This window comes from Nicotiana tabacum, chromosome 4, assembly GCF_000715075.1.
Source record: "Nicotiana tabacum cultivar K326 chromosome 4, ASM71507v2, whole genome shotgun sequence".
Taxonomy (NCBI): domain Eukaryota; kingdom Viridiplantae; phylum Streptophyta; class Magnoliopsida; order Solanales; family Solanaceae; genus Nicotiana; species Nicotiana tabacum.
Genome location: NC_134083.1, coordinates 107,459,141 through 107,486,211, shown reverse-complemented (window position 1 = coordinate 107,486,211; position 27,071 = coordinate 107,459,141). Strand labels below are relative to the sequence as shown.

The following is a 27,071-nucleotide window of genomic DNA, read 5'->3' as shown; positions in this document are numbered from 1 at the left end:
GTTGTCATTATGGAGAACCAATCGTCCATCCACATTTTCGGGATTTTGGGTTCGGATAAATATGATGTGGCCCCGTGGGACATCCAAAAATAGTGGAGAAAGAAAAATATGGAAAGAGAAAAGGAAAACCAGAAATTTATCAACATTTTTAGCAGGCCACGTAAACAGCAGTCTTTTGTCAGAGAAATCCTGAAAATCCATTTTCCTCCATGAACCAGTTATTCGCTGTTGCTACAACAGAAATGTCTCTACTTAGCTCCTCAATCTAGATTTTCCGGTTCTCTCTCTTCCCCCTAACACCCTTTGTCTTTCTCTCTCTAAACAGCGTGGCCTCTCGTCACCCTCTTCATTCTTTCTTGGCTTTTCCTTCTGTTACCATCAACTTTTCATTCTCAGTGTAAAAATAGACTCATAATAAAAACAATTCGAAAATCTGGGAAGGTCTTCATTTTTGGGTTATTGGAGATTTGCTCAATGCTTAGTGTCTTTCGTAAAGCTTTCACTTTGTTGTCTTCAAAGTGAACACTATGTTTGACTTGGTCCTTCATTGTCCAGGTCCCAAGGCCAAGGTATGACTTTCCATATATGTTCATAAATTTGTATATTCTTTGAGTTTGTGCCTGCGCTTCATATCTCTTGATTGAATTTTTATGATGGCTGTCAACCTACACATAACGCATTCTCCTTATCCGGGGTTGGGAAAGGCTATGCTTTCCAAGAGCAAACCGAGATAATCTATACATGGAGTATAGTTTTTGAAAATATTACTCTACCAATTATTAGCCAAACAGGGTAGAATTCTTGAGGATGCTATATCATTCCTTTTTTTTCTTTTCTGGTGGGTTGAGGAATACTTTTGGTAGTATATGCAAACTCTTTTGCACATGTAAGCAAGATCCCCCCCCCCCCCCCCCCCCAAACATTTGATAATGACTGCTTAATCTCTGTCGAGCTAACACAACCCAGAGATACTCTTAACATGGTGTGTGATATTCTCCGCTTTGGGTCAAGCCCGCATGATTTTTCCCAAATAACGTTACTCCATTAAGAGCTCCCAACACCTTATATGTAGGCTACCAATGTGAGACTTTATTCACACACCCAACAATCTCTCGCTCGAACTAAGTTTCACGTGGCTTACTACCACGATCCACGAGTCTATTTTCGATATTCACTGTGTGCCACCCATATTGTTTGAGTATTTATGGCAACCGAAGCCCGCTACTAGCTTTTTCTTGTCTGTGGGCATCTCTAAGCTCGTAAAGGGAAGTAAACCGAGCTCCACGCCATCACTCTGCCATCGCCGTACTCATCTCGCCGAACCTGGCTCTGATACCAACTGTTGATCTGAAATAGCCCAGAGATACTCTTAATATGGAGCTACAAATGTAGGACTTTGTTCGTATACCCAACGATCTCCCGCTCTAACTAAGTTCCACGTGGCCCACTACTACCATCCATGGGTCAATTTTCGTGATTCATTGTGTGCCACCCATATTGTTAGAGTATTTATGGCAACCGAAGCCCACCGCTAGCTTTTTCTTGTATGTGTGCGTCTCTAAGCTTGTAAGGGAAGTAAATCGAGCCCCACACCATCACTCAGTCATCGCCATACTCATCTCGCCGACCTGGCTGTGATACCGAGTGTTCTAAAACAACCCAAAAATACTCTTAATATGAAGCTACCAATGTGGAATTTTGTTCGCACACCCAACAACTCTAGTTCTAGCATTATTTAATCATAGTATTTCTTGCCAGTTTATGCTCAGGCGGTTGTTGGAGTGGACTGCCTTGAAATAATTGTCTTTTAACTATCTTTTTTAAAGCAAAGTAGTCCACTATGTGAATTAGAAACTTGTTGGAGGCGGCTATGTGAATCCTCTATCCATATTCAGGGGATTCATTATAGTTTGACTATTTTTATGGTGGCCGTCAACCGACCACTACCACATAGTGCTGCTTACTTAAGTTTGTCCTGGTGCTGCTTTCATCTGAATATCTGCTTTTCTTTCATGTTCTTTTATAGTCTCTGTGCATGTGTTTAGAATTCTCTAGTGACATATACTCAAATTAATTAGAACTAATTGTACTTTCTTAGAGGCAATGTCTTGGGAAGTGAACCTTTTTTCCTGATGTTCAACTTGCAGGGATATAATGTAATATCTCAAACGAGCTCTACCTGGTCCACTTTTACAGCATCTTATTTGCGACGACATTATTCTAATGTATCATATGCCTGTAACAAATCCATTCATATTTCATCAGTTTCTTTGCATCACAAGATAAACCGTCCATTTTCTGGAACAAATGGTGTCTGCAAAAGTATGCCATTTTCATCTTCCTGCGGTGGAAGAGGGGTTTGCATCTTAAAACACCAGAAGTCTTTGAGGAGTAAGTTTCAGATATATGCATCACTTGATGTTGCCAGTGCTGTTGATGTTATCAATGACCTCGGGTTGGACACTTTGACATTCTTAGCTGTGACTGTACTGGTTGTTCCTGCCTTCAAGAGCATAAAAGCTAGCCCTGTGAGTTGATTACAATATTCAAGTCCTTTATCTTTGTTAGCTTCATAATCAGCAACATGTGTGCAATATTGGTTACGCGTGTCTGTATCATAAGATAAGTACCTTATTATTAAAAATTTCCGCTTTTTTAAGCAAGTGCTATCTCCTTATGTTATTTGATACGTTAGTGAAGCTTCTCTTCATTTAGTGAATAAATTTTGCTGATGACTTTTGTGGTCAAATAAGGCCTTAGCTTTCGCCAAGATTACCTTTGTTCAACATTGAGGTATTAGTTTCCAGCTCAATCAGTATCAATGTTGCTGTAAAGCAGGTAGTTAGTTTGGGCAATGTAGATATGATCTGGTGTAGCCTAAAAAGGAAAGGCAGCCATGTACGTGATATTGATTTCTAAATATGCCCTTTCGAAATGAGGATATCCATAAATAAACTCGTGACAGTTTTTTACATCCCTATTCATGTGTCCTACATTTGGACAACATTGATCTAAGTGAATTATATGCCTTTACTCTGTATTGTCAAGATAGCGATGTAAACAATCTCAGTTCAAATTGTATCTTGGATTCTGTTCTAAGTTAACTTTAGAATGAGTAGGACCTACTTATCCATCTTACACCCTAGTTCAACCAAAGACTTATTTCCTTGAACTTGTTTTTTCCAATGAGAGAATAAAGCAGCTTTTGCCTTGGTGAAAAGAAACTTTGAATTGTGTATATTTGACATTTGCTATACTTGCTACCCTCTGAGTCTATCTATGAAACTCAGTTGCTAGTGTTCAACATAACATATCAATCTGCTGAAAACCTTAGTACTATAACAGCCATTTTTAGTACTTGCACCGGCACTTGAGTCAAAATTTACATAACCTAGGTGAAGTCTTTGATATATTTTACCACTCTTCAAGAGGGTATTTGATGAATTTGGCAAATAATCTACAGTTCAAAGTCTAACTCAAGGCTCTTATAGCACATCCACATTAAGATTTAAAACAATCAAGTGACTCTTCGGGCTAAATGACTCTTTGGCTTTCTTGACAAAAACATGAAGTTCCTAGAAGTGATTATATTTTTAATTACTTGACATGATGCCGTGAATTGGCCTCCCGTATCTGCAAACACTTACTTTCTCATAGTTTATTCGTGAAAGCATGGGATGAATTTATTTGTAACCTAGAAATTTGTTGGAATCGCATCAAATTGCATGTCACTGAAGTTGGAGATAGTGATTGAGTAGTACGAACTAAAAGTTGATCTCTTGTAGTCATGTGGTGCTAATCAGTTTATTGCTTTCAGATACTTGGTTTTTTCTTTGCTGGAGTTGTGCTCAATCAATTTGGGCTAATCAGAAACATCACGGATGTTAAAGTTCTTTCCGAATGGGGGATTCTTTTCTTGGTAAGCTCATTGGTTGCTGTCATCCCATTTTGAGGGTTTAACTGTGCATGTAATGCCTAACAATCTAGTATCATTTTCCTCTCTCGCTTCTTTTGTTCTTGTTCTTCCTTTTTTTTTTAAAAACCTTTTTACCTGCAGAGCTGGAATTTTCTGTTACTTATCCTAAGAACACTGAGAAATCTATTGATAGACTTGCATGATATGCGGTGCATATGGTAGTACCTGATATTGTATTCATCCCATTGCTTGCATTTTGACTTATGTGAAATAATTTGTTTTTCTTATGTACTGTGTATTCTCGGATATAAAGATCAATCCCAAACAATCAATTAAATCTATGCGGACAAGCAAAGACCATTTTAATTAAGATAGTGATTTTATTTTTGGTTGGATCAGAATTTTGTTTTGTCGTGGGGGGTGGGGGATGGAGAATGGAAGTGATAACCTATGTTTTATTATGTAACTTAAAACTTTTTTGTGTGCATTAATTTCTGGTGGGGTGAACATGTAGTTAATTCCTGCATTTACACCTAAAAAATCTTTCTTGTGTGCATTAATTTCTGGTGGGGTGAACATGTCGTTAATTCCTGCATTTACACCTAAAAATGATAAGTTAAGGGCTAAACTAAGGCTTTGATGGTTAATGTTTCAAAGTAACAGAAACATGCCCTATACATTATTTAATCTTGAAAAATAAAGGCTGATATTGCTGTGGTTTGCTAAAGTGGGACTATTGCAGGGTAAGGAAGCACAAAAAAGAAGAGAAAGCTTTATGTCTAGAACTTAGCTCTAAACGACTAGCAATATTTCTATGGAAACAAAACCCAAGTAATCTGTATTTCAAAAGGTTCTAGGTTTCTTTAGACCTTTCCAAGTTCTGTTACTGCCGTTTCAATTTATGTAAACCTATTTCCTTGTTAGTCTGTGCCAAAAAGAATGACCTCTTTCCTTATTTGGAAACAATTTATCTTTATGCAATGATTTATAGCCACACAAAATTTACGTGCCTCATTTTACACCACAAATTCAAAAGTCTTCTCTCTTTTCTTAAACTCCGTGCCCAGTCAAATTGGTTCACATAAATTAAAACGGAGGGAGTATATCTTAAATGGAGGAATATGCTCTGTGTTCCATCTGCTAGAATTTAAATGTTGCCCCCTTCATTTCTTTAACATCACAGGATTACAGATTCTACTTGTTAATTCAAAATTTTTCTCTTCTCCCATTTTCATCATATGCTGTATTCTTTCTCTTGTATTTCTTGGTTTTTGTTTGTTAAGAGTGTTGCAAGGCTGGATTTAACTGAAGGAAGTATCATTTTACAGCTTTTTGAAATGGGATTGGAGCTTTCACTTGCACGCTTGAAAGCTCTTGCAAAGTTTGCCTTTGGCATGGGACTGACTCAGGTATTTTGTCATAAATTTTTTTGAATCGCCACATTTGATAGATTACTTATATAATTCTACATCCCATGGCTAAAGACCATCTATTGTCTCAGCAACAGACATTTTATTCTATTAGATTTCCGTTAAGAAGTTACAATGCTTTTGCGGACAGGTTGTGCTTGAGGACAATGCATCTCCTTCTTGAGACCTTTATTACAGTTCTTGTCTGATATTTTAGGAATTAGCATGTGGCAGATATTACATGGGATATGGTTGTACATAGAGTAAAAGTTGATTCTCAGCTTTTGGAACCATTTCCTGGCCGTTAGGAGTTTGGATTCCATTGCATCTTTCCAATGAGACTAACAGGGTGTCGGGTATTGCTATCTATAGAGCTACCACTAAAATATGGTTCTCATTCCCCCTATCTTTCTTTTCTATCTTATTATGGTGGTTTCTGGCTCATGGATAGTCACTGTTGCATAACAAAATCTATAGATAAAGCTTAACGGATAATATACGGACAGATACACGATGTGTGTGTGTTGGAATCAGCCACTTTTATCAAGGCAGTCCTCACCTCATCTTCTTTGGTTCTTATTACATCAGTTTACTCTCTCATCTAAACTTTGTAGCACGTCTTGACATGAGCGTGGTTGATACATAGAGGCTTACACTCTGGTGTTGCTAGAGTACTATTTTTTTCTTCAAGCACCACCTGAGCTGATAGTAAATCACTCATCCTCTGCTCTATTTTAGGACAGAAGGATGTGATTCACTCTAGCAGCCAATTTCATTCTAGACCTGATTAAGGTACTACTATTAGTAGAAAATTCTGCAATGAAAACCTTGAACTAAACCAACAAGGGTGTGGTAGAGTGGTAGTCGGGCCCCAATGCGGGTACCGGACACCGGGTAGGAAACATAACCCAAAAAAAAAAACTTGAACTAAGAGAATGTTCAATCATGTTTTAGACTCTCATAATTATTTCGTTGATTTACAGTAACAAAAAAGATCTATATAGGTGATACTTACTAGTTAGGAATAGGCTTTTAAATATTACTCCCTCTGTCTCAATTTGTTTTAACCTTTTCGGAGTATGAGGGTCAAAGTTACTAATTTTCGGTATGACTTCGGACATAAATTCAGAAAGTTTTGAAATAAAATTACATATTTAGAAACCACATAGTACTATAAGTCACAATAATTAACAATTGTTGATTGACTTAATTATTAGGAAAGACTTGATTCTAATTGAGAAAGATTTCATTCTAATCGATTTTAATTGATTGTAATTTATTTTCCTTCCTAAAATAGTCATTGGACTTGGTGTATAAATATATTTGCTTAGGTATGTAAGAAATACACTGAAATACAAGAAGCCTTTTCTTCTTCTCAAAAATTTACATGGTATCAGAGCCATTGCTGCCTTTTTGAGGTGAGTTATCTCCCTCGCAGCACTAGGATTCCGTTTTTATCAAAGAGGTTGAGTTTTCTATCTCTTGGTGGCTGTCCGCAACACAAACCCCTTCTGGTTCCGTCGAGACAAATTTGGTTTCCGGTGAGGCAGATTATTTTTGAGCAATTTTTTTCAGATTTCCTTCTGATTGGGCAGAAAATATGGAGACATTCAAGGAGAGGTTTCTTGAGAAATCTTGTCTCCGGATGAAATTTAGCTTCTCCGTCGCCTCCTAGCCAAACTTGACTTCGGTAATGTTGCCACATCCAATTATGTGCAATCAGGTACTGCCTTTGCTGCTCACCTTAATTCTTGGATTGTTGATTCTGGTACAAATAGACACATGACATGCTCTTCTAAAGGCATTCAAAACTATTCTCCGTGTCTTAGAGGGATAATCTTAAAATAGCCAATGGTTCTTTAACACCTATCTCTGGAACAAGTTCTATCGTTTGTACTCCTAATATTAAACTATCATCCGTGCTCCGTGTCCCTGAGTTCCTTGTCAATCTTTTATCTGTTAGTGCCATCACCAAAGCTCTAAACTGTAAAATCGAGTTCTTTCCCGATCATTGTATTTTTCATGATCTTCAAACAAGGAAAAGGATTGGCAGTGGTAGATTCCAAGATGACTTGTATATATTAGATGGAATTCAAAACTCTAGTTAAGTCTTTTTTGGGGAAAGTAAGGATGTCAACCAAGAAATAATACAACATAGACGTTAGGACAACCATCATTCGTTGTTTTGAAGAGGTTATATCCCGATTTATTTTCAAGGACTCAATTTGAATCTTTGTTCTGTGACGCGTGTGAATATGCCAAGCATACTAGAAACTCTTATCTTGTGAGTGATATTAGAAGCACAACTCCGTTTATGACTATTCATTATGATGTATGGGGTCCTACACAAACTGTTTCTTTGTCTGGTAGTCGATGGTTTGTTACTTTCATTGATGACTGCACTCGAATGACTTGGGTATATTTGTTAAAGCCAAAAATGAAGTTTACTCTTGTTTTCAGTCATTTCATAGGATGATTTGTACTCAGTTTGATGCCAAAACAAAAATCTTAAGAACTGACAATGGCAACGAATACATGGATAAAAGATTTACTGCTTATTTGGAGTCCAATGGGATAGTCCATCAGATTAGTTGGCCTTACACTAGTGCACAAAATGGGTTCGATGAAAGAAAAAATAGGCATTTGTTAGAAGTAGCACGATCTCTTATGTTCAACATGCATCTACCAAAATGTTATTGAGGGATGCTATTGTCTATCTTATCAACAGAATGCCACTTAAAATCGTCAATTTTCAAAGTCCTCGGGAAGCTTTAATGGGTAAGAATGAATATACTGACCCTCCAAAGGTGTTTGGGTGTGTTTGCTTTATCCACACTAGAAATTCTGGGAAACTTGATCCTAGAGCTATAAAATGAGTTTTCATTGGGTTTTTTCCGACACATAAAGGTTACAAATGTTATCATCCTCCCTCTACGAGATCTTTTGTTAGTATGAATATTACTTTTCGAGAATCTAAGCCCTATTTCAGTATTATCGCATCACCTCTTCAGGGGAGAGTAATAAGGAGGAAGAGGTGATTCTAGCTAGTTCCATTACTGGACATCTTGATGACATTGTCACAGGGGAAAGTGAAATTGGAGAAAGAATTCAGGGGGAGACTATTGGGCATTTGGATAGGCCTGATTTGAAAACTTACTAAAGGAAAAATAGAGCAGAAGAAGCCATCATGCAATCTACCGAAGCTGAACCTTCTTCTACTGGTGAGTTATCTTCATTTCCTAATGAGTTAGATGAACCTATTGCTCACAGAAAAAGAGTCAGATCTTGCACCACCAAACACCCTTTATCTAATTTTGTCTCCTATAATTCTTTGTCTCCCTCCTATAGAGCCTTTGCCTTGTCTATTTCTTTTGTGTCTATTCCCCAGAATTGGAGGGAAGCTTTTGTAGATCCTAAATGGAAGCAAGCTATGATTGAAGAAATGAAGGCCTTGTCAAAAAATGAGACTTGGGAACTTGTCACTTCACCACCAGACAAGAAGTTGGTTGATTGCAAATGGGTCTTCACTGTGAAGCACAAAGCTGATGGCTCGATTGAAAGATTCAAAGCAAGATTTGTGGATAAGGGATTCACTCAGACTTATGGAGTGGATTATCAAGAGACATTTGCCCTTGTTGCTAAGATGAACACTATTAGAATTCTTTTGTCTTGTGCATCTAATCTTGATTGGGACTTGCAACACTTTGATGTGAAGAATGTATTTCTTCACGGAGACTTAGAAGAAGAGGTGTATATGGAGATTCCTCCTGGATTTGATACTGCACAAAGTCAAGGAAAGGTATGCAGATTGAAGAAAGCCTTGTACGGATTGAAGCAATCCCTCAGAGCTTGGTTTGACAGATTCTGCAAAGCAATGATCTCCTTTGGTTACCAACAAAGCAATGTTGATCACACCCTCTTTATAAGACATCATACAGGTAAACTCACTCTTCTCATAGTTTATGTTGATGACATAGTAATGACAGGAGATGACAAAGAGGAGATGGCCCGATTAAAAAAGTTGTTGGCACATGAATTTGAGATCAAGGATCTGGGAAAATTGCAGTAATTCTTGGGAATTGAGGTTGCTAGATCAAAAAGAGGAATCTTTATTTCTTAGAGGATGCATATTCTAGATCTCTTGAAAGAAATTGGTATGACAAGTTGCATACCCGCAAAATCTCCCGTTGAAAGCAATCAAAAGTTACAAAGCGGAGTTGGAGAGTCAGTTGATGAGGAGAGATATCAGAGGTTGGTTGGAAGACTCATTTATCTCTCCCATACTAGACTAGACATAGCCTATTCAACTAGCCTGATGAGTCAGCTAATGCATGATCCCCGAGATCCTCATATGCAAGTTGTCTTTTACATTTTTCGGTATCTGAAGTATGCGGAAAGGTCTACTTTTCTCCAAACATGATTACTTCCAAATAGAAGTCTTTACAGACGCAGATTGGGCTGGATTTCTTGGATGATAGAATATCTACATCCGGTTACTGTACGCTCATGGGAGGAAACTTAGTTACTTGGAGAAGCAAGAAGCAAAGTGTAATTGCTAGATCAAGTGCAGAGGCAGAATATAGAGCTATGGCCCAGGGTGTTTGCGAACTGCTTTGGCTACAAAAGTTACTAGAGGAATTGAGACTATCTGAAAAAGGAAAACTTCCCTTGTACTGTGACAATAAGGCTGCCATCAGCATAGCTCATAATCCAGTCCAGCATGACCGAACAAAGCATGTGGAAATTGATCGACACTTCATCAAAGAAAAAATTACAACTGGTGTCTTGAGTATGTTTAATGTGCCATTGGAAAAAAGTTAGCTGATGGGTTTACCAAAGGTCTCAACAAACGGACTTTTCATATGCTGGTTTGCAAGTTGGGCATGTGCGACATCTTTGCACCAACTTGAGGGGGAGTGTTGATTGACTTAATTATTAGGAAAAATTTGATTCTGATTGAGAAAGATTTGATTTTGATTGAGATTTAATTTTATTCTGATTGATTGTAATTGATTGTAATTTATTTTCCTTCCTAAAATAGTCATAGGACTTAGTGTATAAATACCTTTGCTTAGGGATGTAAGAAATACACAGAAATACAAGAAGTCTTTTCTTCTTCTAAAATATCTACAACAATTCAACATATCTAAAAACTATTTGCAAAAAACTACTTTCTTTCCTTCTCAAAAGAAAAATTAATAACTATTTGCAAAAAACATGGTCAAAGAAAACCTTATTTGACTTCCCAAATAGTAATAGGTTCATTCTTTTTGAAACAGAGGGAGTACTATTTTTGTTATTACTATTACTATTAAATATATAAAACTTATTTTCACTACTATTGTTATTTGATTTTGGCATGATGATGATATAAGTTGAGCCTAAAGAAAGAACTGGCCCTAACTTTGTTTAGGACTGAGACGTAGTAGTAGTTGTTGTACAGTAACGAAAGTGCAAAGCCAATGGTGTGTATAAATTGTGAACCTTCCTTATCACCGTGTCTCAAGAGATATCAGTTTATCCGCTTATGTTCCTTCGTCTGCCATTAGCATGATGGAGGAGCGAGGGCAGCTCCATCTCCTCCTTACCAGGTGGAAACAATCTCCTTCTTGTTACAGACATGCTTTTCAATAGAACGCCTCTCAAAGCCAGAGTTCCCACCCTTCTCTTTCTTTTTGACAAATTTCTATTTAAGTTCTGTTTAAGACTTCACAAATCATGATACACCAAGTGTTTCTTTTTCTGTTTTCATTACATGGTTGTGTGTAAGTTGGGGAACCCGTTAGCACTTGTTATTGTACTTTTATTTGTTTCAGTTGGTTTTCAGTGAAGGTTTTACTTTCTTAGCTAATATCTTTGTAATGAAATGCTAAACTTAAATCTGGATGAGCTATCTCTGGAGCAAAAAATTATTTGGGAAAAAGAAAGCATGATGATAAGGGGCCGAAAGGATCGGAGATGGGAGGAGAGTTTTTTGTTATACTTTTGGGAAAAAAGCATTTGCATTAGTACATGCAACATTGTATTCTTTGTGTTATTTTTTAGTTTACATTGTTTACACTATTTTATGCCCTTCATAATTTGAAATAGTTAATAAACAATATTGATTCAAATTGATGAGGAAAAGTTTGCCTCTTAAGCAGCTAAAAATTATGTCAGGCCCTAGTTTTACTTCTGTTCTGCATCTGAAGGATATTCGTACTCATGTACTGAGGTCTTTCTAACATCTTTTTATTGAAGGTTGTTATGAAAGTCAAGTATGTGCTATTTTTTGGTGCTCTAGTATAATGGAATGCTTGAAGTTTTATCTATTTGGTGAATTCCTTTAGGATATTTGTACCTAGGTACTATGAGGTCCTTCTAACATTTGCCTTGTATTTTCTTGTTTGTTATGTTGAAGGTTGTATTATCAACCCTAGCATTTACATCATTCGAGCTTCCACCTAATGATGCTATTGGAACAAAGATTCTGGAGTTTCTTTTTCACTCAAGGCCTGATCTGGTAAGTCTTCCTTTAGGAACTAATTGTACTGAAATACCTCTGTATAGTTGACAGAAAGGCCTTTATGGAAGGCTAGAAATATATATAGATACAGGAGTGTGCATGTGGTATGTTGGTATACCACTTAGAAGAAAGAAACCCGACTGGGTAAATAGTTAACCAGACACGACTAAGTAGTTTGTCAGTCCTTCCCTTCGTCTATTCTATTTAGCTCTTCGTCATTTCACCATGTTTTTTTTGGTTATATTGTTCTGTTGATTAGTCCCTTGTCATTTCACTTTCGTTCTCTTAAAGAAACCAGAAAGAATGGTGCTCCTTGCTAAATCACAATCATGTAATTGTTGTAGGAATCCATTACAGAGAAAGTTGGAGGTGACTTCACGTTGTTTTGCCTTCTTTCATCTTAATTTTTATATGCTACTGTACTTTACAATGACATCTGTGGCAGAACAGCATAGGCCACTGTGAATATCATTCGTTTAGGTATATTCATATCGTAAAGGTCAACCAATATTTATGTTGTTTACTCATACAATTGATTTCCTGACCCTTCGCTAATCCTTCTCATTAGAAAGAAGCCTTTATTGGTTTTCTAAATCAATCAGTCAACAATCAGCTATGCTTGAATCTCAAGCTGGTTGAGACTTGGGCTTGAATATATGAATCCTTCGATATTCGGCCTTACTTAGGCTCGTTTCTATTGTTTTTCTTAATTTTCTGTCATATTTGAGCTGCCTTTGTTTCTCACACATAGTTAGAGAGAGAGAAAGAGAGAACAAATGTTCACAATTTTTAATACAGTCGGTGGTCGAAGACTAAACAATAAATAAAAACTTTCCATTTCTATGAGACAATTCAAACTTCTATGTGATAGTAGAGCAGGTAAAGGTTGTCACCACCACCCATCGAGAGAGAGAGAGAGAGAGAGAGAGAGAGAGAGAGAGAGAGAGAGAGAGAGAGAGAGAGAGAGAGAGAGAGAGAGAGAGAGAGAGAGAGAGAGAGGGAGGGAGGGAGGGAGGGAGGGAGGGAGGGAGGGAGAGGGAGAGGGAGAGAGAGTGTGTTCTGAATAGGCGTGTCGACGACTTAAATAATAAATTGAAGTATTCTATTTCTAACAGATGATACATTTCACAAAATATTTTCTTATGCTTGGCCGAAGAAAAATTATCAGGTTCGAAGGTGAAGTGGCATGTTGAAGATTTAAAATTAGTTAATAAAGAGTATTCCATCTTCAACAGCTTAAACATTGAGATGAGACGGTTCACAAATTCAATATTTGTATATGTGCCTCAAGTAAATTTACTTGTTGAAATAGTTTTGAGCATTTTCAGCTAGTGGTTAGGCTTATCTGCTCTAGGCTCTGAGGCTTGTCTGATTCAGGTTTCATTGGGTGTGAAAGGAAGGCGTCACCTAGAGACGTTAATAAGACTACAGAAAATAACTGCTGTAGCAGGTAGATCATGCAAGTCATATCTGGGGCTTGTGCAAGTCTTTAGAATCCCCCATCAGCCGGTGGTCCTAGAAGGCAAGGCTTCATAAGAAAGGACAGAAGGCTTCTTCCTTTTTCTTTTTCATATTAATTTATACAGTAAAATATAGATACTCAATTGGTACTTACTTACCAGCTACAGGCACCTTTATCCTCTTTCTGCTTCATCAGTGGCTTACTGGATGTAGTGATTCTTCTTTTTCCTTTTTTTATTTTTCGTAGAGATATAAACGATTCTTTTTCTCTTCTTCTTCTTCTTTTTCCTCTTTTTTGTCTATGGTCATAGATATTTATTAGGCACTTACCCACCATCTACACTCTCCTTTATCCACATTTTTGCTTCTTCATCAGTAACTTATTTAGGATGCAGGTGAATATTAGAAGTGTTGATGAGGCTGTAGTGATTGGTGCCGCTCTCTCTCTATCTTCTTCAGCTTTTGTTCTGCAGGTAATTTATTATGCTACAATGCCTGGTTTGTGAATGAACTCTGCAAATCCCTTTTTCTTGTTAAAGATTCATTTTTGCGGAAATATTTGGCATCCTATTAATGCTATTTTGAGTGTAAATCTGCAACAACTGAACATTGAACTTTTATAAGGAGATATTTATCATGTATCCCTTGTTAATGGCATTTTGGGTGCAACTTCTTTGATAACTTTAGTTACTGCTGACGAGGCTTCTGCTTATGATATGGCTGTGACTTTGTCTTGCAACTATCATAAAACTTCTCTGGTGTCTGACTCACTTCTATTTTATACTTCAATTCTTTTCAGCGATGACAAGACTAAGTTCTTTTGAAGTTTGCAAAGCAGATTGTGCACTTGATACATCTTATCAGATTTTGACCACTAGCATAGAACAGCATCCTGTAATTAAAATGTATCCCCTTCACACACTTCAGCGTCTATATAACTACAAATCATGTAGTTGCAGTCCTAGATCTGTTACAACTCTTAACACCATGGACCCGCTGTTTAGCTGATGCTGACTTACTCAGCTTCTCTTGTCCTCATTCCTGTTTATTTGCCTTTATGCGTAAATAGAAAGATTTTTTAAAGATTGAATTTTGGAATCGAGAGATTCTGTATGGTACTGACGGTTATGACTCTTCACTCTTAACTTTTTAAAATAATACAGAGATAGCATTCATCTTCAGGACAATCCGTATTGCCTGAGAGAATATGTTTCCCAGGAGACATCTGTTGCAATGAGAGAGAAGCTTCAGTAGCACCCTTTGTTTCCTGACATCTAGACCTTTTCAAGCTAATATTTATCGTGGCTTACTGGCTTTATATACTAGACTTACATAAAAATGGAATTTCCTACTGATGCTGAACCTGTTCTTAGAGAACTTTCATGTGTATTCTCATTGTTACCTCTAGTTTTCTTGCTTTAACTTTCTTCCTTTTTTTTTTTTACCCCTTTTAACTTTTCGAGAATAATTTCCAATAATGAAAAATAAAGATATCTTCTCTTTACTTGCTGAATTTATGTGGGGTTTACCCTATGTTAGCAGAAGCTGAAATTATTGCTTGTGAATAGATCGATGGGTTCTCTACTCATTTTGGCATAATTTTAGATTCTTGCAGAGAAGGGTGAGCTTCCAACAAGATTTGGCTCAGCTACTTTGGGAATACTTCTACTTCAGGTTCTATTTGCATCTTTACATTCAAGAAAATACATTTAACCCTCGAGGGGAAGTAAAAGAGAGACGAGAAATGAAGAACTAATAAAGGAACTAGAACTTTTGATATTCGTATAGGTCTACATGTTTGACATTTAAATGCTCTTAAGGCACATCACTTGCATTTGGAATGGCGAAAAGGTCTTGTTCCTTTTCTGTATTCTGTCCAAGGACAATGGTGTGAATATTCAAGGACATGTTGCCCGTTTAGTTTTCCTCATTTGTTCTATACTGCTTGATATCCGCAGGACATTGCCGTTGTGCCACTTTTAGTCATACTACCGGTGCTGGAGACCCAGGTACATGGAGCTTGGAAACCTATAATGTAAATAAATTTTCTTTGATGCAGTTAGTGGGAAAATATTAAGTAAATAAATTTTCTTTGATGCAGTTAGTGGGAAAATATTGAACTTAAAGTTGATGTCTAAGCATCATTATCTTAGCTAGTTACTTAGATAATTTTTTTCCCTGAAGGAAGAGAGGTAAAAATATCTCATACATGGACAATATGTTTAATTGCAAGAGCTATCAATGAGTCTTAATTTAGCAAAATTTGTTCCCAACTGAGTCTAAATTTCCTCTGCAGGGGTATGTGCATTAACTTTCCTTAAATTTTATACAGATGTATGATCAAGCTAACGGACTTGCCATTTCTTTTTTCTTGCACTACTGCTATATGTGTTTATGACTACCATGACCATGAGTATTGTTTGATCATCAAATTTCTGCAGAATTTGATAGAAGAAAGTATTTTGCCAATGCTTGCTAAAGAAAGTCTGAAGGCTTTAGGTGGACTGGGGTTGCTTTCTCTCGGAGGGAAGTACATATGGAGGCGAGTTTTTGAGGTGCTCATCCTTGTTCTTTGGCCAAGTATAAAATGTAACCAGGGGAGAATATAGGAGCAATGAATAGATACACTTATATTTTTGCTGCTGAAACAACAAATTGTGTTTATCGGTTATAGGTTGTTGCAGAAACGAGAAGCTCGGAAGCTTTTGTTGCACTCTGCCTTTTGACTGTTGCAGGAACATCACTTTTAACACAGAAGTTGGGCTTTAGTGACACGGTCAGATACATCTCAAACAAGTGATGCCAATTGAGGCAGATAGCAGTTCAGTTTATCATTTGATATTTATCCCATGGTGCAGCTTGGAGCCTTTTTAGCTGGGGCTCTGCTAGCAGAGACAAACTTTCGTACTCAGATTGAAGCTGATATAAGGCCATTCAGAGGATTACTTCTTGGACTATTTTTTGTGACTACCGGAACTTCTATTGATATGCAGGTATTTCCTCCTAAGTATGACCTTTGTTATGTACTGTAGTACGCACTCTTTGTGGGCCTGTAATCCTTTATCCATTTTCACATAATTCTTAATCTCATGCAGCTTCTTTTCCGTGAGTGGCCAAATGTGCTTTCCCTTTTGGCTGGTCTGATTGTTATCAAGACATTGATCATAACAGCAATAGGTCCCCGAGTCGGCCTATCCCTTCAGGAGAGTGTGAGAATTGGATTTCTTCTTTCTCAAGGAGGTGAATTTGGATTTGTGGTCTTTTCCCTAGCAAACAGGTGACTTTCATCTGAAGTTCTGTGAAGTAGAATTATTTTCTTCAATGTATTAACGATGCCATTTTATTGTAGGCTAGGAGTACTACCACTTGAGCTAAATAAACTACTTATTATTGTTGTTGTGCTGTCTATGGCACTGACTCCACTACTCAATGAAATTGGACGGAAAGCTTCTGAGTTTATTGTTGAGAAGTTTGACAAGGAGGATGTAAGTCTTTTACCAGTCCTTGAGTTTAAGGAGTGTTAAATATTGAAATGAGGCTGATTACGCCATGACCACTATCTCTCTCTTTGAATATTATCTCATTGGTTCGTCTCTCTTGAATCTTGAAATTTCAGATATGAAAACTGAGTTTACTGTTGCAGTGAATTAAATGCATTTTAGTTTCAGAAAACACGTTAGAATGCAAACTTAGTTGAGATTCGTGTGTTACACGTAAATATAATTTAGTAAAGATGCTTGATTGCCTCACCTGTTGAGGAAAAAAAGAGATGCTTTGTTGTCTTTCTCTTGAGGTTATTTGAAATAGAGCAGAGTAGTTATCTAGGGTCCTCATACTCTCTCTCCCTGATCTACGTGAATCAGAAGTTACTTATTCTAATAACTACTTATGTAAAGAAATATTCATGATCATTTCAGAGAACTGCTGAAATGGCAAATTTTGATGTGAGCGAACCAGTAGTTATCCTTGGATTTGGCCAAATGGGTCAGGTAATGCAATTGTCAATCACTGTTGATTAGTAAGAAGCTCTGCTTTGTTTTTCTGATGCTTTGTTCTTTTTTCTCTCCACACAGGTCCTCGCCAATTTATTGTCAACACCACTAGCTTCAAGTGACGGCGAGGAGTTTCGCTATGTTGCTTTTGATCTAGATCCTAAAGTTGTAAAGGTTATTTCATTTCATAGATTAAGTTGTCTGCTACTTGCAACATTGCATGTTCTTATTGGAAAATCAAAGGAACTGGTTAGTGATATTTTGTCCTTGTTACTGCACCAGGCTTCTAGAAACCTTGGTTTTCCTGTTCTCTACGGTGATGGTTCACGTCCTGCAGTTCTGCAGTCTGCTGGTATATCTTCTCCAAAAGCAGTCATGGTCATGTACAGAGGAAAAGATAGGACCACAGAAGCTGTTCAGAGAATTCGACTAGCCTTTCCAGCGGTACCCCCCCCCCCCCCCACCCTAGTGTATTGTGGGCTGAAATGGAAAAGTGGGAGAAAAAGTTAAATTTCACAAATTGAAGCAAGGATATTCCAGATCAAAATGGATAAGAAAATTTACATAGTAGAAAAGTACAAAGCTGTGACTAGTATTTTTGTGCATTGCTGGCGTTAGTCTGTTAGATACACTGAGCACGGGTGGACTCTTACTGACTCATCATAGTGTCATGTTCCGGGTCTATCACCTCTTGAATTCTGACCTTTTGCTATTTTTCGACTGAATGTCAATTTTTATAGGTACCAATATATGCACGAGCTCAGGACGTGATGCATTTATTAGATCTGAAAAAAGTAGGAGCAACGGATGCCATTCTTGAAAGTGCAGAGGTACAGCAATGGAAATTCTTCTTTTTCTTTGCTTCAGTGTATGTGGATTCTGATCACACCCTATATATTCCTGCAGACAAGTTTACAGCTGGGGTCGAAACTTCTAAAAGGGTTTGGTGTCATGTCTGATGATGTAACTTTTCTGAGTCAACTTGTTCGAGATTCGATGGAGCTGCAAGCCCAAGAGGTTGTTGATAAAACTGATGATCAAGTGTCTAAAGTTATGAAACCATTGCAGGTACTAATTAATCGTTAAAGAATGCAAGTTCATGCTTCATTTCTACATGTTTGAATGAATATTAATTATGATTTTACTAGTATTGGACCATTAAGATTGCATGTCTGTGGTGTGACATTATTTCTAGTACTAGTAGTCTGGCACTAGCTGGCATTCCTGTGAGGTGAACTAGGGTTTCGTAGTGGTCTAGCACTGATGATCAAGTGTTTTTGGTATTTCATCCTTATACTTTAATCAACTGTCCCAATATGTAGAATGCAATTGTATTTTCTATTTAAACATGCCTTTTTACTACTTAATGAGTGCTGATTACCTCTCCCATCAGGTAATATATATCCCCTATCCCATGATTTTTTCATTCGTGTGTTCCCTTTTCAATAGTTAATTTGGGTTTCACCATTTGCTGGTTCAAACCTTTTATATGCAGTTATTATTATTATTATTTTATTTTATCATGCAAAAGTATAAAATAAATCCTATAGACAACCAGATACTTAAAACTATTTTTGGAAGTCAAATGGGAAAAAAATAGGCTGGAGAAGTATTTGGTTAAAACTAATTTGTACAGGTAATGGTAGCACTAAAAAGAAAATAGAAGAGTAATAAGTAAAATGAGAAGTTAGGTAGCAGTACTTTTCAGTTGCTTTACCAGTTACCAAAAGAAAAAAAGAATAATGAGGAGTGTAAACTATTTATGCAAGAAAATGCCCAACTATAGAAGTGGATGAATTAGGTAATAAACACACGAGAGGGTTTTTCTTTTTTAAAGTCAAGTTTTCATTACTAAATACCAAAACAGTGTCAAAGTATGTACAAGTTGTCTCTCTCTCTCTATGTATATCAAATTGCCTATACTACATTATTCTTTGTTTACATAAAACATACAACTGAAATTAGATAACTCTTTTAATACTGTCTGTGAGAAGGCACGGGAGAAAATATGTTATTGATATTGGATGATAAATACAATACAAGAGGTCCCTATTTATAGCTATACACTACAAGGAGATATTACTCCTCTTCTAATGTGGGACAAGACTACACTATACATATCTATAAACTAACACTCCCCCTCAAGCCGGTGCATACACATCATATGTACCAAGCTTGTTACACATGTAACTAATACGAGAACCAGTAAGAGACTTAGTGAAAATATCTGCTAGTTGATCATTCGACTTTACAAACTTTGTAACAATATCTCCTGAAAGTATTTTTTCTCTGACAAAGTGACAGTCGATCTCAATATGTTTAGTCCTCTCATGGAACACCGGATTTGACGCAATATGAAGAGCAGCTTGGTTATCACACACTAGTTCCATCTTGTTGATTTCTCCGAACTTTAACTCCTTGAGCAACTGCTTGACCCAAACTAACTCACACGTCGCCATAGCCATGGCCCGATATTCGGCTTCGGCGCTAGATCGAGCAACTACATTCTGTTTCTTGCTCTTCCACGAGACCAAATTACCTCCTACTAGAACACAATATCCAGAAGTAGAACGTCTGTCAAAAGGTGATCCTGCCCTATCAGCATCTGTGTACCCAACAATCTGCTTGTGGCCTCGATCCTCGAATAGTAATCCTTTGCCTGGAGCTGACTTTATATACCGAAGAATGCGAACAACTGCATCCCAGTGACTATCACAGGGAGAATCCATAAACTGACTTACAACACTCACCGGAAAAGAAATGTCAGGTCTAGTCACTGTGAGGTAATTCAATTTGCCAACCAACCTCCTATATCTCGTAGGGTCTCTAAGAGGCTCCCCCTGTCCAGGCAGAAGCTTAGCATTCGGATCCATAGGAGAGTCAATAGGTCTGCAACCCATCATTCCAGTCTCCTCAAGAATGTCTAAGGCATACTTCCGCTGTGAAATAACAATACCTGAGCTAGACTGAGCGACCTCAATACCTAGAAAATACTTCAATCTGCCCAGATCCTTAGTCTGGAAGTGCTGAAAGAGATGTTGCTTCAGATTAGTAATACCATCCTGATCATTACCAGTAATAACAATATCATCAACATAAACCACTAGATAAATACACAGATTAGGAGCAGAATGTCGATAAAACACAGAGTGATCAGCCTCACTACGAGTCATGCCGAACTCCTGAATAATTGTGCTGAACTTACCAAACCAAGTTCGAGGGGACTGTTTCAAACCATATAGTGACTTGCGCAATCTGCACACACAACCATTAAACTCCCCCTGAGCAACAAAACCAGTTGGTTACTCCATATAAACTTCTTCCTCAAGATCACCGTGGAGAAAAGCATTCTTAATGTCTAACTGATAAAGAGGCCAATGACGTACAGCAGCCATGGACAAAAAGAGACGAACAAATGCTACTTTAGCCACGGGAGAGAAAGTATCACTATAATCAAGCCCAAAAATCTGAGCATATCCTTTTGCAACAAGACGAGTCTTAAGCCGATCAACCTGGCCATCCGGGCCGACTTTGACTGCATAAACCCAACGACAACCAACAGTAGACTTGCCTGCAGGAAGAGGAACAAGCTCCCAAGTGTCACTCGCATGTAAAGCAGACATCTCGTCAATCATAGCATGTCGCCATCCTGGATGAGATAGTGCCTCACCTGTAGACTTAGGGATAGAAACAATGGACAAAGAAGATATAAAAGCATAATGTGGTGACGACAGACGATGATAACTTAAACCGACATAGTGGGGATTAGGATTAAGTGTGGATCGTACACCTTTGCGGAGTGCAATTGGTTGACTAAGAGGAGACAAGTCTGCAGTAGGTGCAGAATCTGATGCGGGGCGTGAATCACCTGGGCCTGATGCTGGATGTGGACGACGATGATAAGTCAAGAGTGGTGGAGCTGCAGAAGGTTGAACTGGATTATGTGGAGGAACTGGAGCTATAGGTGGTGGAGCTACAACCGGAGCTGTAGGTGGTGGAACTGGAGCTATAGGTGGTAGAGCTACAACTGGAGCTATAGGTGGTGGAGCTACAACTGGAGCTGTAGGTGGTGGAGCTGGAGTGACTGAATCTCCAAAAGATGAAACTGGTAGTACCTCAGAAATATCTAAGTGATGACCCGAACCTGTGAAGTATGATTGGGTTTCAAAGAAGGTAACATCAGCGGACATAAGGTACCGCTGGAGGTCAGGAGAGTAGCATCGATACCCCTTTTGTGTTCTCGAGAAACCTAGAAATACGCACTTAAGAGCACGAGGAGCTAACTTATCTGTTCCTGGAGTAAGTTTATGGACAAAACAAGTGCTTCTAAAGATACGGGGTGGAAGAGAGAACAAAGGTAAATGGGGAAACATGACAGAGTATGGAACTTGGTTCTGGATAGCTGAAGATGGCATACGATTAATAAGATAGCAAGATGTAAGAACGGCATCCCCCAAAAACGCAACGGAGCATGAGATTGTATGAGTAGGGTACGAGCAGTTTCAATAAGATGTCTATTCTTTCTTTCAGCTACCCCATTTTGTTGAGATGTGTACGGACAAGATGTTTGATGAATAATCTCATGAGATTTCATAAACTGCTGAAATGGGGAAGACAAATACTCTCGGGCATTATCACTACGAAATGTGCGAATAGAAACCCCAAATTGATTTTGAATTTCAGCGTGGAAGGTCTGGAAAATAGAAAACAACTCAGATCGATTTTTTATCAAAAATATCCAAGTGCACCTGGAATAATCATCAATGAAACTGACAAAGTAGCGGAATCCTAAGGTGGAACTGACCCGACTAGGACCCCAAACATCTGAATGGACTAAAGTAAAAGGTGACTCTGCTCGATTATCAAGACGCCGAGGGAAATGGGAGCGGGTATGCTTACCGAGCTGACATGACTCACACTCTAGAGCTGACAAGTGAGATAAACCAGATACCATTTTCTGAAGTTTTGACAAACTGGGATGTCCCAACCGTTTATGTAATAAATCTGGTGAATCAGTAACAGGACAAGTTGTAGAAGGAAGACAAGATGTGAGTCCATGTGATTTAGCAAGGATAAGGTAATAAAGTCCGTTTGATTCACGCCCGGTACCAATGATCCGCTCCGTACTGCGTTCCTGTATAAAAACATGGTCATCAAGAAATAAAACAGCGCATTTAAGTGATTTGGCTAAGCGACTAACAACTATGAGATTAAAAGGACTATTGGGAACATAAAGGACTGAATCTAAAGGTAAGGAAGGAAGTGGGCTTGCTTGACCTATTGCAGTTGCCATGGTTTGAGACCCATTGGCCATTGTGACTTTTGGAAGAGATTGAGAATACGAAATAGTAGTGAAAAGAGATTTGTTACTAGAAATATGATCTGATGCACCTGAATCAATGACCCAAGACTCAGAGGATGAAGATTGGGAGAAACGAGTCACGCTATTACCTGTTTGAACAACAGAAGCTATCTCAGAAGATGTCTGCTTACATGCTTTATACTGAAGGAACTCAATATACTCTGCTAAAGAAACCATCCGACTATTCAAAGCATCGGTTCCCATGTCGCTATAATTTGTAGTAGTATGGTTAACTTGAAATAGTGGAAATATGTAACTCCTGTGAGAAAACTGAAGAAATAGCTTGAAAAACACTGTTTACACCAGGAAAACAGAACACTGTTCTGTGCCAGAAACACTGTTCACGCCGGAAACACTGTAGCTTGCCGGAAACACTGTAGCCCACCGAAAAATTCCAAAGTTGTCGGAATTTGTTGTAACCAGGATGGATAGACTCGGAATTCCTTTGCGAGCAAGCTGTCCTAAAGAAATATTTTCAAAAAATGGCCAGAAAGGTCACTGTTCACGCCTGAAAAATATAAAAGTGGCCGGAATTTGATTTGAATTAGATGGGTAGGCTCGGAATTTTGAGGAGAGCACACTGTCCTGAAGAAGCTTCGCAAAAAAATGGCCGGAAAGTGGCCGGAACCCTCGCCGGAAAAGTTGTTGCTGGCGTGTGGAGGAGCGTGACGGCTTTTCTGTCGGATAAAATTTCAGGGGTTGGTAGTCGGAGGGTGATCTACCTCGTGGTGGTGTTGGTTTTAGCACAACACCGACAGAAAATGACTTTCACTTAGACAAGCCTTAGGTCACCGGAAAAATTACACAATAACTAAGTTCTTTCTTCCCGGTTAACGCTGGAATGACGCATAGCGATCTTTTCTCACTAATGCTTTGATACCATGTGAGAAGGCACGGGAGAAAATATGTTATTGATATTGGATGATAAATACAATACAAGAGGTCCCTATTTATAGCTATACACTACAAGGAGATATTACTCCTCTTCCAATGTGGGACAAGACTACACTATACATATCATTAAACTAACACTGTCTAATCATTCTCATTATTGTGGAACAACTGTTTATTTCTATCATTCCATACGCATACAAAGAGAGTTTTAGTGTTAATCTTTCTCAAGCTTCCCTCCTGTCACTGCTGATCCAGTTCCACTGTCCTTGATAACACCCACAACCAGGACGCATTTTAGCTCGTCTCTGAACTGTGAAGTTAATCTGCAATGCAACAATAATACTATCAAAAGAACAACTATGCCCAATAAATTAAGACAGAGGGAAGTGAGAAATGTAGATAGTTGGCAAACTAAGAGTAAGAGTCCTCCATGGAAGATAAAGCATGCTCCTAATGAAAAAAGAAAAGAGTGTATTTTAGAATGATCACTCTCCTTTTGTACAGATTTTTACCGCTTCTAAAATTCAAACTTAAATTGTTAAATAAAGTGAAAAGAACAAAAAATGAGTATTCTGAGAATTAATTCTCTCTATTTTCTTGCGCAAAAAATAATTTAGTTTAAAACTTTTTACATCCATTGTTTTTTCTATAAAAATGACAATATTTATTGCCATACTCCATTGCTGCCATGTAATACACATGTTTTTTAGCTAGTAATATTTGAAAAGGGAGGAAATGTTAAAGACACAAATTGAGGAGAGCAAACGTGTTCCCTGAAGTAGATATTGTCCTACCTTGGGCACTTCCCTTTTTTTCTTTTTGTTCTTTGCAAATTGCAAATGAGAATGACAGCTGATTAATTGATTCCAAAGATCTAACCCAGTAGGTTTAAGGCACAAATTTTGATTTGTGCTCGATTGAGAAGGCTCTCTAAACTGTAGTTAGTTTGTAAAGATGATAGTCTTTTAACCACTTAGTATGTCCACCCTATTTTACTTTAATTTTACCACCATTTCAGGAGTCAAATATTCCACGTAACTTTTTATATTCTAAATGTCTCCTTTAGTATACAACAACAACAACAACCCAGTATAATCCCACTAGTGGGGTCTGGGAAGGGTAGTGTGTACGCATACCTTACCCCTACCCTGGTGTAGAGAGGCTGTTTCCGATAGACCCTCGGCTCCCTCCCTCCAACTCACAACCTCTTGGTTGGAAGTGGAGGGTGCTCACTATTAGAGCAACCCACTCTTGTCTGTCTCCTTTAGTATATATCTTTAAATTGGTCCTAGAACTATAACATATTAGTAAAAAAACGAATTAATCAATGTCCAAAACTAACCTTCTAATTGGTCTATTTACCTAAACAACCGTACTTGGTCGTGTACAATGAGACAGACACACAAGAGTATGTTAAAGTAAAAGGCTTCTGATCAGTTTAAGGAGTTTGTTTCTGTTGATTATGCTTATCACTCGGAGCTGCAACAAATTCTATGTTCTTTCATTGATTATTATGAGAAAGCTGGGATTAATATGGCTGTTAACGAAGTTGGAGAACATTTTATTAGGTAAGAGTTGCAGATTTTGTCCAGAACGGGAAACCCGCGCTATCACCCAGAATAAATGATACAACGCAGGATTTGATGGATAGAAGTTACAGTTCGGCTGCAGCTGATGAGTCATCTGACGATGGCGAGGGCAATCCATCTCGTGCTTTTGAAAACGAAAACCAGCTGTTTGAGGAGGCTGACATGGAGAATGCATTTCCAGCTAACTTGGAAGGTGGTGGTATGGAAAGTGATACAGGTGAGATCTCCCATCTAACTTAGAGTGGGCAGCTGCTTCTGCAACTGCCACTCTAATATAGGCAAACCTTGTATTTAGAGGCATTCAATATAGGTCCATTCCAATTTTTGACAGCTGTATTGTTTTCGAGCATACTAGGAAATTGGCGGTACATAATTGAACATTTGTTAGCAATCATATATTGTATATAGTCGAGTTTAAGGGACTGGGTACCCAATTTGGCTAGATTTTGTTGACTCACCTGAAAAAAATGTAAGGTATATTTAGTTATTGTTTTTAGTCTGCATCCAAAACGAGAAAAATTGTCAGGTGATTCAATTTTTTTATATTTTATAATGGTAACAGTTTTCTATATAGAAAAGTGCACCATACAAGTTGTAAAGTGACAGAATTACACAGTAAAATGCAAGTAAAGATCCTATGTGTCTACCAATAGTCTAGGACCTCAAAAATAGATTCAGCGTCTTCTAAATATTCTTGTTTACACCAAAAATAGAACAGCATGAAACAATTCATCTTCAGCTTTTGAATAGTGCTGTATTTGTCTTCAAAGCACTTCTGATTCCTCTATTGCAAGACAGTTACATGCTGAGACAATCTTCCATCTCTCTTTCTGACAGGATAAGTTGCCATCTTTGCTCCAACTAGTTAGCACATCAAATACCTAATTCCCCTCAAGTTGATGAAATTTTTTCAAAGCAGGTCAATCCATTTACAGTGTAAAAAGACATAGTTGATTGTCTCTGCTTGATTTCCACATAGGTAACATTTAGAACATAATTTGTCAAATTATCCTGCATCGAAGGGCAATTCTAGCAAGATGCCAAGAGCAGGCAACTTTGACTTTCCAAATCATCTTCCATGGCCAACATCCCACCTGATTGTTGGTATTCTCTATAAGCTGACTTAACAGAAAATCTGCCGCCTTGCCACATCATGGAATCCTCAACTACTGAAGAACCTCTGAATTGTGCAAGTGTGCTACAGAATTCTGTAATTCTGCCAATCTCCCAGTCATTTAATAATCTTCTGTAGGTAAGATCCTATCCTTGTTCTGCGATTCAAAGATTAAAAGATGGGGATTACTTTTTATCAAATTTCTGGTTCAAATTGTGATGTAATTTGGACGTCTCTACTTTACTCCCACCTCCTTAGAACGCTTTCATGCTCTACCTTTACTCTTGTAAAATGCAGCATAGCGACAAGGCAGAGGCCAGAGGATATGGAACATATGCTGTAAATGTAACTTTACAAGAAGCAGCAACTGATCAAAGGGTTTTAAGGAAAATAAAAGATACATACGATGTATGGACTCGAACACCAGTAGTGCTGGCATTGACTGAAACAAGAACTGTATGACCAGTCGCCGGCCAGAAGTTAGCATTCACAAGAAACAATACACCCCAAAAAACCTGATACATCCGATGAAAGAAGGCACAAATAATTACCGTTCGATGTGTTGATCTTCATTTTTCCAACTTCACTTCTTCTTGGGGAGAAAAGAGCGATTAAAAACAATTCATAACTATTCCACAGTAGACCATAATGTCTTCTTCAGTTAACCGATTGGAGAGTTCTAAAGGACCTAAATGTTGAATAGATCATTGTAAATGAGAGAGGAGAAAGAAGAGAGCTTTATTCAACATTCACTATTCACAACGCCTATAGAGAAGCTATTTGTAACTCAAGCAAAATGAATTAATAGTAATTGGGATAATAACTTTAA

The 27,071-nt window shown here is 37.9% G+C and overlaps 1 protein-coding gene and 1 long non-coding RNA gene across 3 annotated transcripts; both read left to right on the top strand.

Annotated features, from left to right (window-relative positions):
• The first annotated feature begins 39 nt into the window (after nt 1-39).
• LOC107775006 (K(+) efflux antiporter 3, chloroplastic) lies at nt 40-25,706 on the top strand. 2 transcript variants are annotated; one of them, XM_075252316.1, is made up of 20 exons: nt 170-569; nt 2,148-2,391; nt 2,479-2,528; nt 3,818-3,919; nt 5,245-5,325; nt 11,726-11,827; nt 13,687-13,764; nt 14,897-14,965; nt 15,250-15,300; nt 15,733-15,846; nt 15,966-16,067; nt 16,150-16,284; nt 16,387-16,568; nt 16,641-16,776; nt 17,209-17,280; nt 17,365-17,457; nt 17,566-17,727; nt 18,024-18,113; nt 18,190-18,351; nt 25,108-25,706. In XM_075252316.1, exons 1-20 carry the CDS (start codon nt 528-530, stop codon nt 25,366-25,368), a joined length of 2,328 nt encoding a protein of 775 aa, XP_075108417.1. In that variant the 5' UTR covers nt 170-527; the 3' UTR covers nt 25,369-25,706. The 2 variants fall into 2 exon arrangements, with proteins under 2 accessions (XP_075108416.1, XP_075108417.1); XM_075252315.1 differs by having other exon boundaries at nt 40-569; nt 2,148-2,528.
• A 259-nt stretch (nt 25,707-25,965) lies between these two features.
• On the top strand, nt 25,966-26,800 carry LOC142180353 (uncharacterized). Its single transcript, XR_012708892.1, has 2 exons — nt 25,966-26,380; nt 26,540-26,800. It is a non-coding gene; the product is annotated as an uncharacterized LOC142180353 (long non-coding RNA).
• The last annotated feature ends 271 nt before the right edge of the window (nt 26,801-27,071 follow it).